Here is a 16,596-nt window from a genome sequence, read left to right on the forward strand (position 1 = left end):
ATGTCACCATCTATTTCCCTACAGTCTATATCTTCCATATCCTTTTCCACAGTAAATACTGATGCAAAATATTCATTTAGTATCTCTCCCATTTTCTGTGGCTCCACACAAAGGCTGCCTTGCTGATCTTTGAGGGCCCCTGTTCTCTCCCTAGTTACCCTTTTGTCCTTAATGTATTTGTAAAAACCCTTTGGATTCTACTTAATTCTATTTGCCAAAGCTACCTCATGTTCCTGTTTTGCCCTCCTGATTTCCCTCTTAAGTATACTCCTACTTCCTTTATGCTCTTCTAAGGATTCACACGATCTATCCTGTCTATACCTGACATATGCTTCCTTCTTTTTCTTAACCAAACCCTCAATTTCTTTAGTCATCCAGCATTCCCTATACCTACCAGCCTTCCCTTTCATCCTGACAGGAATATACTTTCTCTGGATTCTCGTTCTCACTTTTGAAGGCTTCCCATTTTCCAGCCGTTCCTTTAGCTGCGAACATCTGCCTCCAATCAGCTTTCGAAAGTTCTTGCCTAATACTGTCAAAATTGGCCTTTCTCCAATTCCTTTAATATTAACCATTACATAGCCACTATCATGCCTTTTAATGTTAAAAATCACAACACCAGGTTATAATCCAACAGGTTTATTTGGAAGCACTAGCCTTCGGAGCACTGCAAATCTCCAGAATCTCCAAATCATACCTTTTAATGATTTTACCAATGTATGGCAGACATATCATACGTGTGTAGTTTCTTTTATTTAGGTTTAGAACACTGAGGTTGTTGTCCATGTTTATACCAATTACCTAGGTAAGCATGGGAATTAAGCCCTGCATATTTAAGAAAACACGAAAGGAGGTTGTCAAGAAAGATGTTTAAAATGGTAACCTCAGGATTACTTCCAATTGTGAGGTAATGAGCTTAGTAATCGGAGAATTACGTGATTGAACATATGACTAGAGAACGTGTGTAGGAGGAAAGGCATCAGATCTCTGAGGCACTTCTGGGGTAGAAGGGACCTCAAAACAATGGGTATGAGCAGGACCAGGATTAACATCCTATCAGGGAGACTGCACTAGTACTGTTGTGAAGGAGTTAAACTAGATTGGCAGGGAAATGGGAAAGTGAGAAGGAGCATAGATTCCAGGAAACAGGAACTAAGAAAAGGAAGTTGAAGAGTAGATGGCAAAAATAGAAGGCAGAGCAATCACCATTGAGCGTGAAATAGTATCAAAATTGGAAATAATATTTTAAAAATAGAATTCAAGGCATTCAGCCTGAGTTCACATCTTTTGCAGAATGGTTGATAATCTGGATACACAAATTGAGTGAAATGGGTATGATTTGTTTGCCATTACAGAGGTATGGCTACAGAATGATCAAAATTAATATTTGGCAAATAGGAGGACTATGCAGAAAGAAAGAGAGGAGGTGCTGTAGCAGTCTTAGCAAAATGTGAGTTCATGACAATAGTAAGTGAGGCAAGATTTAATAGAGACATGGAGGGCAAATTTTCTTTTGTACACAGAAAGTGGTTCTCATGTGGAATGAACTTCCTGAGGAAGTGGTGGACATGGGCACAGTTACAACATTTAAAAGACACTTAGATAAGTATATGACTAGGAAAAGTTTGGAGGGAAATGGGCCAGGAGCAGGCAGGTGGGACTAGTTTAGTTTGGAATTATGTTCAGTATGGACTATTGGACCAAAATGTCTGCTTCCGTGCTGTATGACTATGAAAAAAAGTATGGATATCAGAAATAAGTTATATGTGGTAGATTGTGTAACTATTCTAAAGTGGAAAAGCCAAGTTTATTGCTGTTTCGTCAAATCAATGGAACCTTGGGTCTTTATTCTCTTACTAAGTCTCAAAATCTCCCATTTTATCTACTTCGCAGAAAATGTCAAATGGTTCTAACCACATTGTAACAAATTTGACTGTCTCGTCCAGCATCATAATAATACCCACTAATCAAAGAAATACTGCTGATACAATTTTAAATTTGTTGGTTTCATGTATTACATGAATCACTTTTGTTTGTTTCTAGTCTGTCGTCTTGCTGAGTTCTTATTCAAAAATAAGTAGTGAAGCAAAACAAAAGTATAAAAGAATGTGGAAAAAAAACTTGCCTCATCCTGGATAACCAGAAATGAAGAGGAAACTCTCAAATGAGGAAGCTAGGGTTATTTTGGTTTATGTGGTTAATGCTTGAAAGCATTTCCATGAAATGAGAAAGATGCCCACAATCAGACGTTTTAGGTAACACTCTAAAACTAGTCACGTCACTGCTGTTACATTAACTCTTTGTCTTTTCAAGTAGCTTTAGCTAAGCGTGAGTACAGAAGAATGTAACCTGCTGTCAGCACCTAAATGATAGCTCTTAAAAACATTTATTTTGGAACACTCTATTGAAAATTAGGCAAAGAAATAAATGTGTCTTTTTTGTCAACAACTAAACTGAGCAAAGACTTTCATCATCTGCACTCACTGCAAACAGCTAAGTTGAATTAATTACACCTCCCCAACAGAGCGGGCAGCTCTTAAAATATATTACACTCCTCTGGCACTCAAAAAATAATTATTTCTACATTTAAAATATAATTTCTCAGAATGCAATATAACTAAAATAATAACAATATTTGTTTGGTTTCTTATTGTTAGTGAAATCGCAATCAAAACCCACATGACTGATATTTACAATAACACTTATCATAAAAGGTTTCCTTTAAAACTAGACCATGGTAAAAAAATATATAATTTGATAAATAAAGAACAATGATTTTCTCTTTCTTGCTACTCCCCATCAAATAACCCACCTTTTTTATTTGTCTGGATATCTTTCACTTCCATTATTTTGTTTCGACATTTTTACTTTGACTACCTATTCCATTCGATGTTTGGGACTGAGACATGAATCGACCCTAACTCAATTTGCATTGTGATACCTGAAAACTTTCAGTATCTTTGTTATTTTCGCTTTCTTTCTGGCTTTCACTTTAAACTATAAGGTGGTTGGTTTCTAAGAAATTTATCATACGCTTCTTTTATCTGATTTCCTCTTTCAATCAAATGATCTAGCTCATGCCAATCAAGTCTAGCTCCAGTATTCACTAGATTTGTGAATCCTGATCTCTGTAAAACCACTCCAATCATACAAGGAAATTGCCAACCTTATTGGTCTGACCCACATGTAACTCAAAACGCACAACACTGTAGCTGATTCTTTACTCCCTCTGAAATTCCTTAGCAAGCTACTCAGCTCTAAGGCAGTTAGGAACAGGCGACAAATGCTGGCCTTTCCAGTGATGCTCACATTTCATGAAAGAAAAAAAAATCTTTATTGGTGTTTTTTTTCCCATCATGGCCTTCTGACCAGTACTGAACTTATGAGTTTCATCCCTGCTGTATCAGTAATAATTTTCCCTAAGCCTTACTGTTCCCAACTTTGCTACTGACATCAATCCTAAGCAAACTAAGGCTTGTTCTCAGTTAATGGTTAAATAGAGTAACAGGCTTCACACCTAATCAGTTAGACTCTGGTATTACTCCTGAAGAGAACAGAAAATTGTTTAGCTTGTGTCGAAAAGAAACAAGTTACACAAGCAAATACTTTTGCAAGGAGATTTTGTTGCAAAGTGTTAACATTTCTACTTCTAGATCAACAGTTCCACTTCAAAACTTGATAGTCATGAAAAGTGTGTTGTACTGCTGCCAATATATAAATTCCTCCAAATAGTTATGGCAATAAAATGGAACCAACTCCTGGTCATCCTGAACACTCTAATAGCTGCGTCCACGCATGGTAAAAGACTTTACGTGCAGGCTGTCACTATAAGCAACCATCAACCTCATTCTGAGAAATTACATGACCTCCCCCTCTCCCTCTCTCTCTCACACACACATATACACACTGTCACTCATATTATCCACACATACAAATCACACCTCACTCTTTCTCTCACAGACACTCACCCATCAGTCAACTCTTGGTCATTAGTAGCATGATTCAAAGTGTCATCTACAGAGTTATCAAGCAGCACCTACTCAGCAATACCCTGCTCACTGATGCCACTTAGCTCCTGACCTCATTACAGCCTTGGTTCAAATGTGGACAAAAGAGCTGAATTCCAGAGGTGAAGTGAGAGTGACAGCACTTGACATCAAGGCTGCACTTAACTGCATCAAAGAACCCCGGCGAACTGGAATCAATGGGTATTGGGGCAAATGCTCCACTGGTTAGAGTCATACCTTGTACATAGGAAGATGGTTGTGGTTGTTGGAGGTCACTCATCTCAGCTCCAGGACATCTCTGCAGGAGTTCCTCAGGATAGTGTCCCAGGCCCAACCATCTTCAGCTGCTTCACCAAGTACCTTCCCTCCATCGTAAGGTCAGAAATGGGGATGTTCGCTAACTGCACACTGTTTAGCACCATTTACGGCTCTTCAGATATGGAAGCAGTTCATGTTCAAATGCAACATTATCTGGACAATATCAGGCTTGTGTTGACAAGTGACAAATAACATTCGCACCAGACAAATGCCAGTCTATGACAATCTCCAATAAGACACAATCTAACCACTTGACATTCAATGGTGTTACCATCACTGAATCCCCCACTATCAACATCATGGGAGTTATCACTGACCAGAAACTCAACTCAACTCACCACATAAACGTAGTGGCTACAAGAGTAGGTCAGAGGCTAGAGATTAGTGGGCGGCACGGTGGCACAGTGGCTAGCACTACTGCCTCAGCGCCAGAGACCTGGGTTCAATTCCTGCCTCAGGCGACTCTCTGAGTGGAGTTTGCACATTCTCCCCGTGTCTGCGTGGGTTTCCTCCGGGTGCTCTGGTTTCCTCCTAAAATCCAAAAAATGTGCAAGCTAGATGAAGTGGCCATGCTAAATTGCCCGTAGTGTTAAGGGAAGGACTAAATGTAGGGAAATGGGTCTGGGTGGGTTGCGCTTCGGCAAGTCGGTGTGGACTTGTTGGGCCGAAGGGCCTGTTTCCACACTGTAAGTAATCTAATCTAATCTAATACTGTGGCAAGAAACTCCCCTCACCCCAAATCCTGTCATGATCTACAAGAGACAAGTCCCACTTGCCTGAATGGACGCCGCTCCAACAACACTCAAGAAGCTTGACATTATCCAGGATAAAGCGGCTCGCTTGATTGGCACCACATGAACAAACATCCACTTCCTCCACCACCAATGTTCAGTAGCAGCAGTATGTACTATCTACAAGATGCACTGCAGGAATTCACCAAAGACCCTCAGACAGCATCTTCCAAACCCCAACCACTCCTATCAAGAAGGACAAGGGTAGCTGACACATGGGAACGCCACCATCTACAAGTTCCCCTCCAGCCTCTCGCCATCCAGACTTGGAAATATCTCATTGTTCCTTCATTGTCATAGGGAGGGAATTCTGGATTTTGACCCAAAGAGCATTGAGGGTCAACCTGCAGCAGGTGGACAGTTCAAGAAGGCAGCTCGCCACCACCTTCTGAGGGGCAACTAGGGTCAGGCAATAAATGGTGGCCAGTCAGTGACACCAGACATCTGTGCGCTCTCATATAATCACCCTATTCTTTCTCACAACACACAAACACATTGTGCGCATGTATATGCATATACATATGAAGTCATCCACACATGTAGCACACATGCACCATGCATGACGTGCACAGACCATGTGCATGCACTCGCATGATGCAGAAACATGCACACAAACGCATTGCCACATGTACATTCAGATGTGCACACATCATGTATCCACACATGACATGCATCCACATGAATGCAAACAGCACACAAATACATCCACACACAAAGATACACACTACATCCATGCACATATCCACGAACACAAAATATATATAATATACTTCTGCTCAAACACACACACACACACACACACACACAGTGTCATCTCGAAGATCATTTCATAACCTGTGCACTTGTTCAAGTATCACTATTCAATGTTGGGTGATGTAGTGGTGCAGAAGTGTGTTTGATTTAATTGTTACTCCAAAATATTTCAAGCAATTCTGACATAAGCTACAGACCATTGTCTGGCAACACCTCTGACAACTTACGAATTGTGAACTAACTTATCAAAACCTAATTTATTTTAGCATTTGTGGAGTTGGCTATGGGTTCATAGCCATTCCACTTCATAGAAATCAACAGGTACTCATTCACATTGGTCTGTATGTTAACCATGGAATTAAAGGAATTTTTGGGAGATAATTTCTCATCAAAACACACTTCACGGGTTTTCACTCATTCTTCAATATCCCTGTCTCTAATAGAATGCAAAAATAACTTTTTACTGCAACTTTGATGTGGGCATGCCTGTATGATTTTAATGAAGTTTCATACACTAATTCTTTCCTATCAGGAGTCTATGACCAATAGGCAAACAAAAGAACATATTCTACCCTATCACTAATTTGACAAGTGGTGGAATAGAGGAAGTGGTGGAGGCGGGTACAATTACGACGTTTAAAATACACTTGAACAGGTTCATGGACAGGAAAGGTTAAGGGGGATATGGGCCAAACGCAGGCAACTGGGACTAGTTCAGTTTAGGAAACCTGGTCAGCATGGACAAGTTGGGCTGAAGGGCTGTTTCCATGCTGTTTGACTCAATAACTCTATAATACTGTTATTGGAACAACAAGTCAGTTTGTGCAGAGGGGAATGTGACTTAGGAATTTCTTGTACTCTCCTTCTAGAGCAGATACTGGTGGAGCTGTCTCAGTGATGAGAACGAATTCTGAATCTCTGACTTTCCTTTCTACTGTGAGTTGTTGAATTTATATTCTCAGCTATAGTACTCTCACCTCCCATTTATTGTTTTACCTGTTTTTAACGGAGTGCAACTCTTGATTTTGTTTGGTAACATCTGTTTCATGTTTTTCATAAAATAACAGGTATAACACTTTGAATGGAAATAGGGCAATTTAGATAGGTAATGGCTACTGTGGCAATGGTAATGTCTAAATTTCTGTCTCTGAGACTCTGAACATGGCTACTGTCGACCTCACTGAAATCCAGTGAACTTCCTCTGCTGCCTTAGTTTCCTAATACAAGTTTTCCTTTCTCTTTCTTCCATTTACATGGATGTGGCCCCATTACAGGCCTCCTCAATAACAGTTTATTTACTATAGCCAAAAGTCTGACCTGGATATTATTGTTCTGTAGGCTTCCTACAAAAAGATTTATTTGTATTCTCTACATTCACAATGGTGAGATTTTTTTTAAACTCAAGAATGGACAGTTGGTTCTGCTATAATGCATGTTTCTTCAACTCAAAATGGCTTTAACGCATTTGAAGAATTTAGACTGCTATTTGTAGAATGTGAACTTTCCTTACCTGTATTGGCTATAACACGATTCTAGTCCCATTGGTTTAAATGATGCAGTTATTGCACAATTTTCTTATAACACAAGATCGCACAAGAACGGAACTGTTGTTATATCAGAACCAACTGTAATCTGCAACAGTTTCACAGAAACTGCAAGCAAGTGTAAGCCATTCAGCCTTTCGAGCCTGCTCTGCCATTCAAATCTAACATCCAACTCAGTACCTTGTTTCTGCTTTCTCCTTATACCATTTGGTCCCTTTAGCCTTAAGAACTAGATCTAATTCTTTCATGAAAACACAACGTTTTATTCTCGATTCCTCTGTGTGTCAGAGAATTCCACAGGCTCACCACCCTCTGGGTGAATAAATTTCTCCTCATCTCAGTCCTAAATGGCTGACTCTATACCCTTAGACAGTGACCCCTGCTTCTAGACTCCCTGGACATTGGAAACATGGCTCCTGTATTTACCTTGTCTAGTCCTTTGAGAATTTTATAGGTTTCTCATTCTGCTAAATTCCTGTCATCCCAGAAAACAGTCTGATAAACCTTTGTTGCATTACTTCTATAGCCAGAACATCTTTCCTCAGATCAGGAAACCACAACTATACACAATACTCCAAGTGTGGTCTCACAAACACTCTGTATCACTACAGCAAGATAACCCTGCCCTGTACTCAAATAGTCTAATAATGAGGGCCAGCATACCCTTTGCTGCCTTCATTATGTGCGGTACTTGAATTCTTACCTTCACAGACTAATGTATAAGGACAACTAGACCTCATTCAACCTCCCCATTTTCCTATCTATCACCATTCAGATAATAACGTGCCTTTCTGTTTTTGCTACCAAAGTGGATAACAGATGAAGTAGGTGGATAAATGTGAGGTTATGCATTTACCCATTCACTGAATTTGGCCAAAACTGACTGAAGCATCTCTGCATCCTCCTCCCACCTCACCCTCCTACCCAGCTTTTTGTCATCTGCAAACATGGAGATGTTACATTAATTCCCTCATCCAAACTGTTAACATGTGTTGTGAGTAGCTGAAGTCGAAGCACTGACTCCTGTGCCCCACTAAGCACTGGCAACCACTTGGAAGAAGTTCCATTTATTTCTACTTTTTTTAAATCTTTTCTGCTAATCAAGTCTCTACCTTGTCAGTACACTACCCCAATATCACTAAGTAACTATTACCTTTGACAGAATATAACTCAGTGTAATTTCATTCTTAATCGTGCTATAATAAGAGTCCAGAATTTAATTAACTTCAGCATCATTCATAAGTTTGGTCTGTTATGGGAAACAGTGGTTAGACTATGAGCCTCCCACGATAAGAAAAACACTTGCCTTATCCCCGTCTTCTATTTTAGAGGCTTTTGCCAAAATGTCTCTCACCTTAATGGCACCAGTGTTCTTTGCTGGGGTTCAATTTCCCCAAAATTACCTGATTTCTTTTTCATCCAATTGCATACCATGTTGACTCAATGAGTTGTTCATGAATATGCCATCTGCATCTAGCCAATCTTTTGAACTACTTATACTTATTCATAGTCAACGTTGGGTGTTCCAGAAAGTGTGCAGTAATTGTTTTCAGTCCTTAATTTCTCAAAAGGAAATTTAAAAAGATAATCCATCCCCTCTACGTCACTTTTTTTTCTGTTGTGTATTGCATTGAGATAAGGTTCTCTCACGTTGACTCTCTGAAAGCAACCATCAACAAAAGAAAGGCAACAGAGGGCAGCTTGTTACAACATACTTTGTAAATCTTGGCATGCTATAGGGATTAATAGCTACAAAAATGGTTGTTTAATTTGAGGTACGAGGTGGGGAATCCTAAGGTTTGAAGCAATGGGATGTCAAGTTTGAAATATTGAGTACTTAAATACAATGTCACATAAACCTGAATGTGGATTCAGGGAACTGTCCGGTTTATTGTGACCATTCTAGCATTAAAAAGTCCTCTCTTGAATAGATGGTTACATAAATAGGGCTGGAATCTTTGTGACACAGAAACATTTTTCTTCAAGTGAATATATTCCAGAGAGCCACCATACCCCTCTGATATTCTTATTTGGGAATTGAAGGGGTGGAAAGTACTTCTCTTAAAAATTTGTAGCGTACTTTTGTCACTGCATTATTACCATATGCCATTTAAATAGTCAGAGAAGGCATGCAGTGCTGACTTTTTGTACATAAAGCTATTCTGTCAGTACATGTCACAAAAACTACAGATTAATATGTGCCATTTGAAATGCGATGAGGACTAAATCAGACATCTTTACTTTGCAGGTTGTCACTTTGTGGTACCGGGCACCAGAAGTTCTGCTGCAGTCTAGTTATGCAACACCTGTTGACCTATGGAGTGTTGGCTGCATATTTGCAGAAATGTTCCGTCGAAGGTAAAGCTCTTTATTGGTGCAAGTATATTACAATTATTTAAGGAAATCAGGATGGGGTAAGTATTCCTCTAAGCTCTATCTATAATAGTATTATGTGAATACTTTAGGACTTTTTTTAAGCTAAGTGGCTACTGGGTCAGTTCTGTTTGACAATGGGGTCTGACGAACAAGCTGCTTGTCAGATCTGTGCTCTGAATGGATGTCCTGCCATATCCCACTGACTTTAGATTCCTGCTAGATTGTGCGGCCCAGAGGCTGGCCGAACTGTGGAACAGGCGATCTGGCTGGAGAATAGTCCTAGGGTGGGAAGGCTGAGGATGCTGCAGTCTGCACTACTCTTGTAAAGCTCAGAAGCAAACACTTACTCCTATTTGTCATGTATGACTATTATTATCCTCTTAACATTGGAGATAGAAAAGCCTGCTCAGAGAAAACTGAGCACAGTTTGCTCAGTGTGCCCTCAAAACTACTTCAGGGTCCAATATTCTTAACTTAAGACTGATCTGCATGGATTAATCTGAGACCCAGTTATTTAGGGCCAACTAATAGAAGGCCAGTGCTGAAATAACAGTGAAACAGGAATGGAACTGTAAGTCAACCATCTTGATTTAATTCTGCTATGGTCCCAATTCAGTAAAACAGATGGACTTAGATTCCGCCATGCTCTCTTCACTATTTCTACTGAAACTAGTAATTCATTTGGAAAGAGCTTCCAATTCTGTTCATACTAGCAAACCTTGTTATTAATGATGAACCTATATCATTGATTTAAGGGTTTGTGCAATTCTGTGTATAATATCAAATAACTGAGCATGCAAGTTTGAGTTCTGTTTGAGGTGCTTAAAATGTTAAAAGGATTTGGTTGAGTACATCTGGAGAAACATTATGCTAAGTGAAAGATTCACGAACAAGCAGGTGTAGCAGTAGAGTTCGAGCTGATTTATTCATCAAAAAAGTTTTAGTGTACAATGATAATGGAAATCTAGAACTCACTCCCAAAAAAGATCTGGTTATTGTGTCCGAAAGCACTTTCAAGATTGACATGGTTAAATTTTTTTGGATAAAGGTATCAAAGGATATTGAATTGAGGTATAGATCAACTATGGTCTACTCGGATGCTTGAGTATATTTGAGGGGTAAAATGGCTTCCTCTTATATCCCTAACTTGCTAGCGAATGTAAGCATTCTTTTTGGTTTGCTTTCTGACACAGACTTCTGATTTGTTCCTGATAATTATTGTTACCTAATAATTACCTAACACCTAATAATAGTTTTAATGCTATGGTTTGGTTTCCCTCTGTCCAACATATTAATTGCATTAGGAGTGGTGAAGGTAATAGCAATAAAGAGAAAATGGCCTAGAAATTGGTTGAGCCTGTGCCCACTCTGTCAACTAAAGTCTCAATACAGCAGACGAAAAGTGCACAACATTTCTGACCGTACGTCACTGTCTGCTAATGTAGATAAGGACAAAATATCATTTACTCAATGCCGTCCCCAGATGTGTTTAGAAATAGCCATGAGTGCACAGCAGCAGCTCAATTTTGCACTGGGGAGTCTTCAGCCTCATTATTCATCCACAGGAAACATACTCATCACCCTACCCCATACACCCAAAAATGACAGGTCTGAATCTCTGGTTCGATCTCTTTTCCAACTTATCCAACTTTAAGGTTAATCATCAGCTTTCTGTGTGTGACTTCATTAAGTTTTCTAAGAATCCTGCTGCAGTTCTTGAGGATATCTTCACTTTGTGCCACACATACACACTGTGAAGCAACCTACACACTGCCCAGCTCTTTATCACAGGCCAGTTGCTGAAACATATCAAATGTATTGTTATCAGCTGTTATACAGTAAAGCATTGTCATGCATATCTGCATGAAGTAAACCTGAAAGAAGGAATTTTTTTTGCAGAACTTGGAATCTTTGTCATCTGTTGAGGATGATAATTCTAAAGCACTGGGAGCTCCTAAAACTTTGGTGAAAACTTCTATGTTTGCTTTTCAACTTGAATGTGAACAATCATTTGTTTAAAACTGAAAAGCATACAGCACTTTGAGGTTCTTGAAATAATTTACAAATTAAATGCTGCAGAATTTTGAATGTGCGATGAATTAAACATGTCGTTCATAGTGGCAACCAAACTGCTGAGACACGTTGACTGATGCAACCTCATGCAGGTATTGGTGCTGGAATTTTCAGCCTGTGAGAGCAAACCTGATTATCCTTCATCTCCACACCAGAATTCATTTCTCATAAACAGAAAACGTGAAGGCTGATGATCAGAAATATCAGCTGGAAATTATAGAGATTTCCAAAGTAAGCACAATCTCTCACTCTTCAGCTGTAGTTGCCCAAGCAAATTAAGCTGGGAGTGCCCCAGGCTGGACATTTCTTCACCTATTCAGATTAAGCCTTAAATATATTGAGGGTAAGTCATTATAGTGGAAATTAAAAATGGGTGAGATGTAATATGCGTTGCTGATTCACAGTCATCTGGTCAACACTTATCATGCAAATTCCAAATTTGCCCCATTTAGATTTAAGGAATTACCCCTTGTATTGTTAAAAATGAGAAATGAATAAAGTATTTTAAGCATTGGATAACATCAAGATGAACAATTTAAATACAGACATCGTTGAACACTTGAAGGGCAACAGTGCAGAAACACAAGTGTGGAGAATTGATCAGTTGCACTGGTCCAATGACTTGTGCACAAAGTCCAGACTGATAGCCTTACTACAGTACAATACACTGTCAGAGCTACTGTTATTTCCCTGTTTTCCATCTCTGGTTAACATGAAAGTTTCCAAAATACTATTTCTTAATGCTACTCAAGTGCACTGCTTTCCAGACTTTCATCTTTCCCTTGTGCACACAATTCTTCATCAAGCCTGGAATTGTAAGCTTTATTCAAAGCTACAAATAGAGCAACACGTAATACTAATACACAATTCTTTGGAAGTAACGGTCTGATTGTTTAACCATTATGAGCCAAACAGTAAACCAGGGTATTATTGGTTTTTGGTTGTATAGTTTTCCAGAGTTCCTTTTCAATGAGGATCGCTGTGACCCAAGGTACAAAGGTACCTTACTTAACAGTGTTAATTGGATTGGATTACTAGCATGGATAGTGAAATAAGAAATCAAATTGTTTGAGAAAGTGCTAGGGTGTAATCAACAAGTGAAATTCAGTGTTATTAGAAATGCACCAAGGGGATTAGATTAGATTACATTACATTACATTACAGTGTGGAAACAGGCCCTTCAGCCCAACAAGTCCACACCGACCCGCCGAAGCGCAACCCACCCATACCCCTACATATTCCCCTTACCTAACACTACGGGCAATTTAGCATGGCCAATTCACCTTTGGACTGTGGGAGGAAACCGGAGCACCCGGAGGAAACCCACGCAGACACGGGGAGAACGTGCAAACTCCACACAGTCAGTTGCCTGAGGCGGGAATTGAACCCCGGTCTCCGGCGCTGTGAGGCAGCTGTGCTAACCACGTGCCACCGTGCTGCCCACATATTGTGGACTGGACAACAAGATGGACCAATGACCTTCTGCCTGCAACTCAGTGCCAACTGGTCATTCTACACTTTAAACATCATTTATTTAAATTGTATCCTGCACTTATAGTTTCCCAGTTTTTGTAGTACGCATTTTTATGATTACTGGATGTTGTATTACATGTCCGATTATAATCCTGAAATACATCCAATTTCTGCTCTACATAACTATTTTCCCTCAGCAGCAACTGGATTGGTAATACTACTAAAAGCAATGCTAAAGATGCTGTCTATTTCTAGGCTTACCCAGAGGACTTCATGTTTTTGAGAAGAGGGAGAATAATACTGAAACATAGTAATAATTAGGTATAATCACTAAATCATCCAGGATCCTGAATTATTCTCAATCTTCTAGCGCTCTCACACAGTTAAGTACCATAGTAAGCAATTGATTTTGAAGTCATAAAATCCCTACAGTGTGGAAACAGGCCATTTGAACCATCACATCCACCCAGACCCACCCTATTCCTGTAACCCTGCATTTCCCATGGCTAATTCACCTAACCTGCACACCCCTGGACAATATGAGCAATTTAGCATGGCCAATCGACTGTGGGAGGAAACCAGACTATATAGAGAAAACCCACACAGAGATGGGGAGAATGTGTAAACTCCACACACAGTCACCCGGGACTGGAATTGAGCCCAGGTCCCTGGCGCTGTGAGGCAGAAGTGCTAGCCACTGTGCCATCCAGAAATTTAATGCTTAATCATTACAATAATGTTTCAGTATTACTCTCCCTCTTCTCAAAGTCAAGAAACCAGGAATAGTTCTCTCCACATCTGCTTCCCCAGGTGGTAATAGATATAATTCGTTTGGCTGAGATGGTTCCTCAGCTGTGTGTTACTGAAGAGAAGGTAGTTAAGACCGTTATCTTCGTTACCTGTGGTTAAACTCTAATATTAGAATGTTAAGATTTTGAATGATTTATAGTTCTGTGGTTTTCCCTTATGTTATCTTTGCCTGTACTTCTGTTGTCTGAACCATGAAGTCATCCTGATAAAGCCACAAGAACAATTCCTTAGCATGCACCTCTTAACTCTTGCATTTTTCTCCAAGAATTTCTTTTAAATAGTAAGTTACTGGAGTTTTCATTTTAAAAGAAATGGCAAGTGCCAATTATAATTTGACATAAAAATCCAAAGGCTGGGGTCCTGGCCAGTGTGCTAGTTTTGCAATGCTAATCGTTACACTGGCAATGTTCATTCTCAGCAAGGGGAGACTGGGACAGCAATTCTGCCTGCTGTATGAATCGGGTAAGTTGTAGGAGTTGCAAGCCTTTGTTAAGGGGTTGTTGAAATCTCATTGTGTCTCCTGACACTCCCAAAAGGGTCTCATTGTGCATGCAGAAGATTGTGCACTTTCATGCCCTTCCAGTAAAAAGCGTAGTGACACCCAAATAAACGCAATAAATATGAATGAATGGGACAGAATGACATCAGGGATAGTGCCAGTGTACTATAAATGTTAGCAGACATTCTCTTGAAGTTTGCACAAGGCTACTTGAGCGTGCATTGTCTGGAGCTAACCTCCTGAAGACAGATGGACATAGAGTGGAGAATCCCATACAAGGATTAATTGTGCAAAGGGAGGCGTCATCTTTGGTACACACCTGCCCCTTGTGCTGCACAGATGGCGCAGCAAGGATACAACCGGTGCAGAGAATCATCAGCTTCCAGGAATCACGGAGATGGAAGGATCTGGGGAAACAATGTGATCATAGAGAATGGGACAACCATGCTAGGGGTGCAATTAGCAATGGGAGCAGGACTGTCCAATTTTAGCACCAATGATGATACCCCCGCAGGAGGGGTAAAAACCCAAGCAGCAGGACAAAGAAGACAAGGATAGGAAGGCAAAGAAGGTCAAAGCCTCAAAAAAAGCCTCAACCACCGATGACAAACCTACAAGTCCAGTGTCACAGAAGACTGTAATTTTCCAAGTAGATAGTGACTAACATCTGTGCCCTTAACACAAAGGTCTCACATGTTGGACCTTTGCATGCCATGCCTTGCTAGTTGTAGAATCAACATGGGCTGAAGTCCCTTTGCTCTGGCTTCTTCCAAGGAACAGTTCTGAATTTTCTAACCATAACAGTTAACTCTCAACAGCTGCACTTCATGCAAGTTGCTGATGCTGTCTTTGCCAGAGCTAGACAGCACGTTCATTTCATTATAGACCCAGTCCCCGAGGGACAGAGGGAAGTGGAGTTCACTGCCACTGCTGGATTTACCCTGTTGCAGGACATCACCAATTGTACTTATACTGACATCAAGGTGCCCAGAGATGGCCCTCTGTGGTTACTCAGTAAGAATGGTTTTCAGTCCATCAGCATTCAACTAGTCGAGAACCACAAGCGATTCTTGCAAGTATGTCCTCTGAACAGCTGCCAACACTCTTCATCTTTCTGACTGCCTCAGCAGTTCATTTCAACTCACCATGTCTGTGGAATGATCGTCAAGGGATATCTCTTGAAGAAATACTAACTTCTTTCTTGATGCCTCATGGAGAGATAAGTGCAGAGGCAATATATCCAATGCTGCCACCTCCCTAAAACATCTATTGTTCAGGAAGCCATGAATATCATTTCATAGCAGGGATCATTTTGATTTTAAATATAACTTAGATAAGTATATGAATAGGAAAAGTTTGGAGGGATATAGGCCAGGAGTAGGCAGGTGGAATAGTTTAGTTTGGGATTAAGTTCAGCATGGACTGTTTGGACCAAACAGTCTATTTCGGTGCTGTTTGACTCTATGGCTATGACTCTAACCTAGGGTCAGGAAAGGTCATGACAAGGAATTCAATCTGAGAATTTAGTGCGAACACATCTATCAAAGTTATGCACTGAGCCTTTAAGTTCTTATCACCGAGGATGAAGGATGCATGTATGCCCAGGGTTTTGTCCTCGTGAGGGAGATATGCATAATCTCCTTCATTACCTCATGGTCCTTTTCCAGTGCTATTTGTACAATGCAAAGAAAAGAAAACCATAAACCTTGACAGCATGAAAACACACCACTGACCCATTTGGCAGTTTGTATGGCACTGTGGCCTCTGTGCTTGTCCACTCCTAGGCAGTCTTCAGAGAATGCAAAGGTTGCCTGCTTACAACTGGGGCTCTTGGACTGAGATGCTTTTGATGGTCATCCTCATGTTGCATGTGAACTTGGGGTCATTCTCAGAGGCTGCTGCATCTGTATCTCTAGGCCCTGCCATACAGATGGATCTCTGTCAGACGGGCC

The 16,596-nt window shown here is 40.3% G+C and overlaps 1 protein-coding gene and 1 long non-coding RNA gene across 5 annotated transcripts in view; one reads left to right on the forward strand and one right to left on the reverse strand.

Moving 5' to 3' along the window:
* The window catches only part of cdk6 (cyclin-dependent kinase 6), a 233,619-nt gene that overhangs the window by 195,075 nt on the left and 21,948 nt on the right, over positions 1–16,596 (forward strand). For all 4 annotated transcript variants that reach the window (XM_043689700.1, XM_043689697.1, XM_043689701.1 and 1 more), the window contains one exon: positions 9,662–9,771. In XM_043689700.1, coding sequence (XP_043545635.1) covers positions 9,662–9,771 — 110 coding nt within the window. The remainder of the gene's footprint in view (positions 1–9,661; positions 9,772–16,596) is intronic.
* Positions 1–16,596, reverse strand: part of LOC122549750 — a 120,871-nt gene that overhangs the window by 67,776 nt on the left and 36,499 nt on the right. The gene's annotated exons all lie outside the window — the stretch shown is intronic.

This window comes from Chiloscyllium plagiosum, chromosome 5, assembly GCF_004010195.1.
Source record: "Chiloscyllium plagiosum isolate BGI_BamShark_2017 chromosome 5, ASM401019v2, whole genome shotgun sequence".
Lineage (NCBI taxonomy): Eukaryota > Metazoa > Chordata > Chondrichthyes > Orectolobiformes > Hemiscylliidae > Chiloscyllium > Chiloscyllium plagiosum.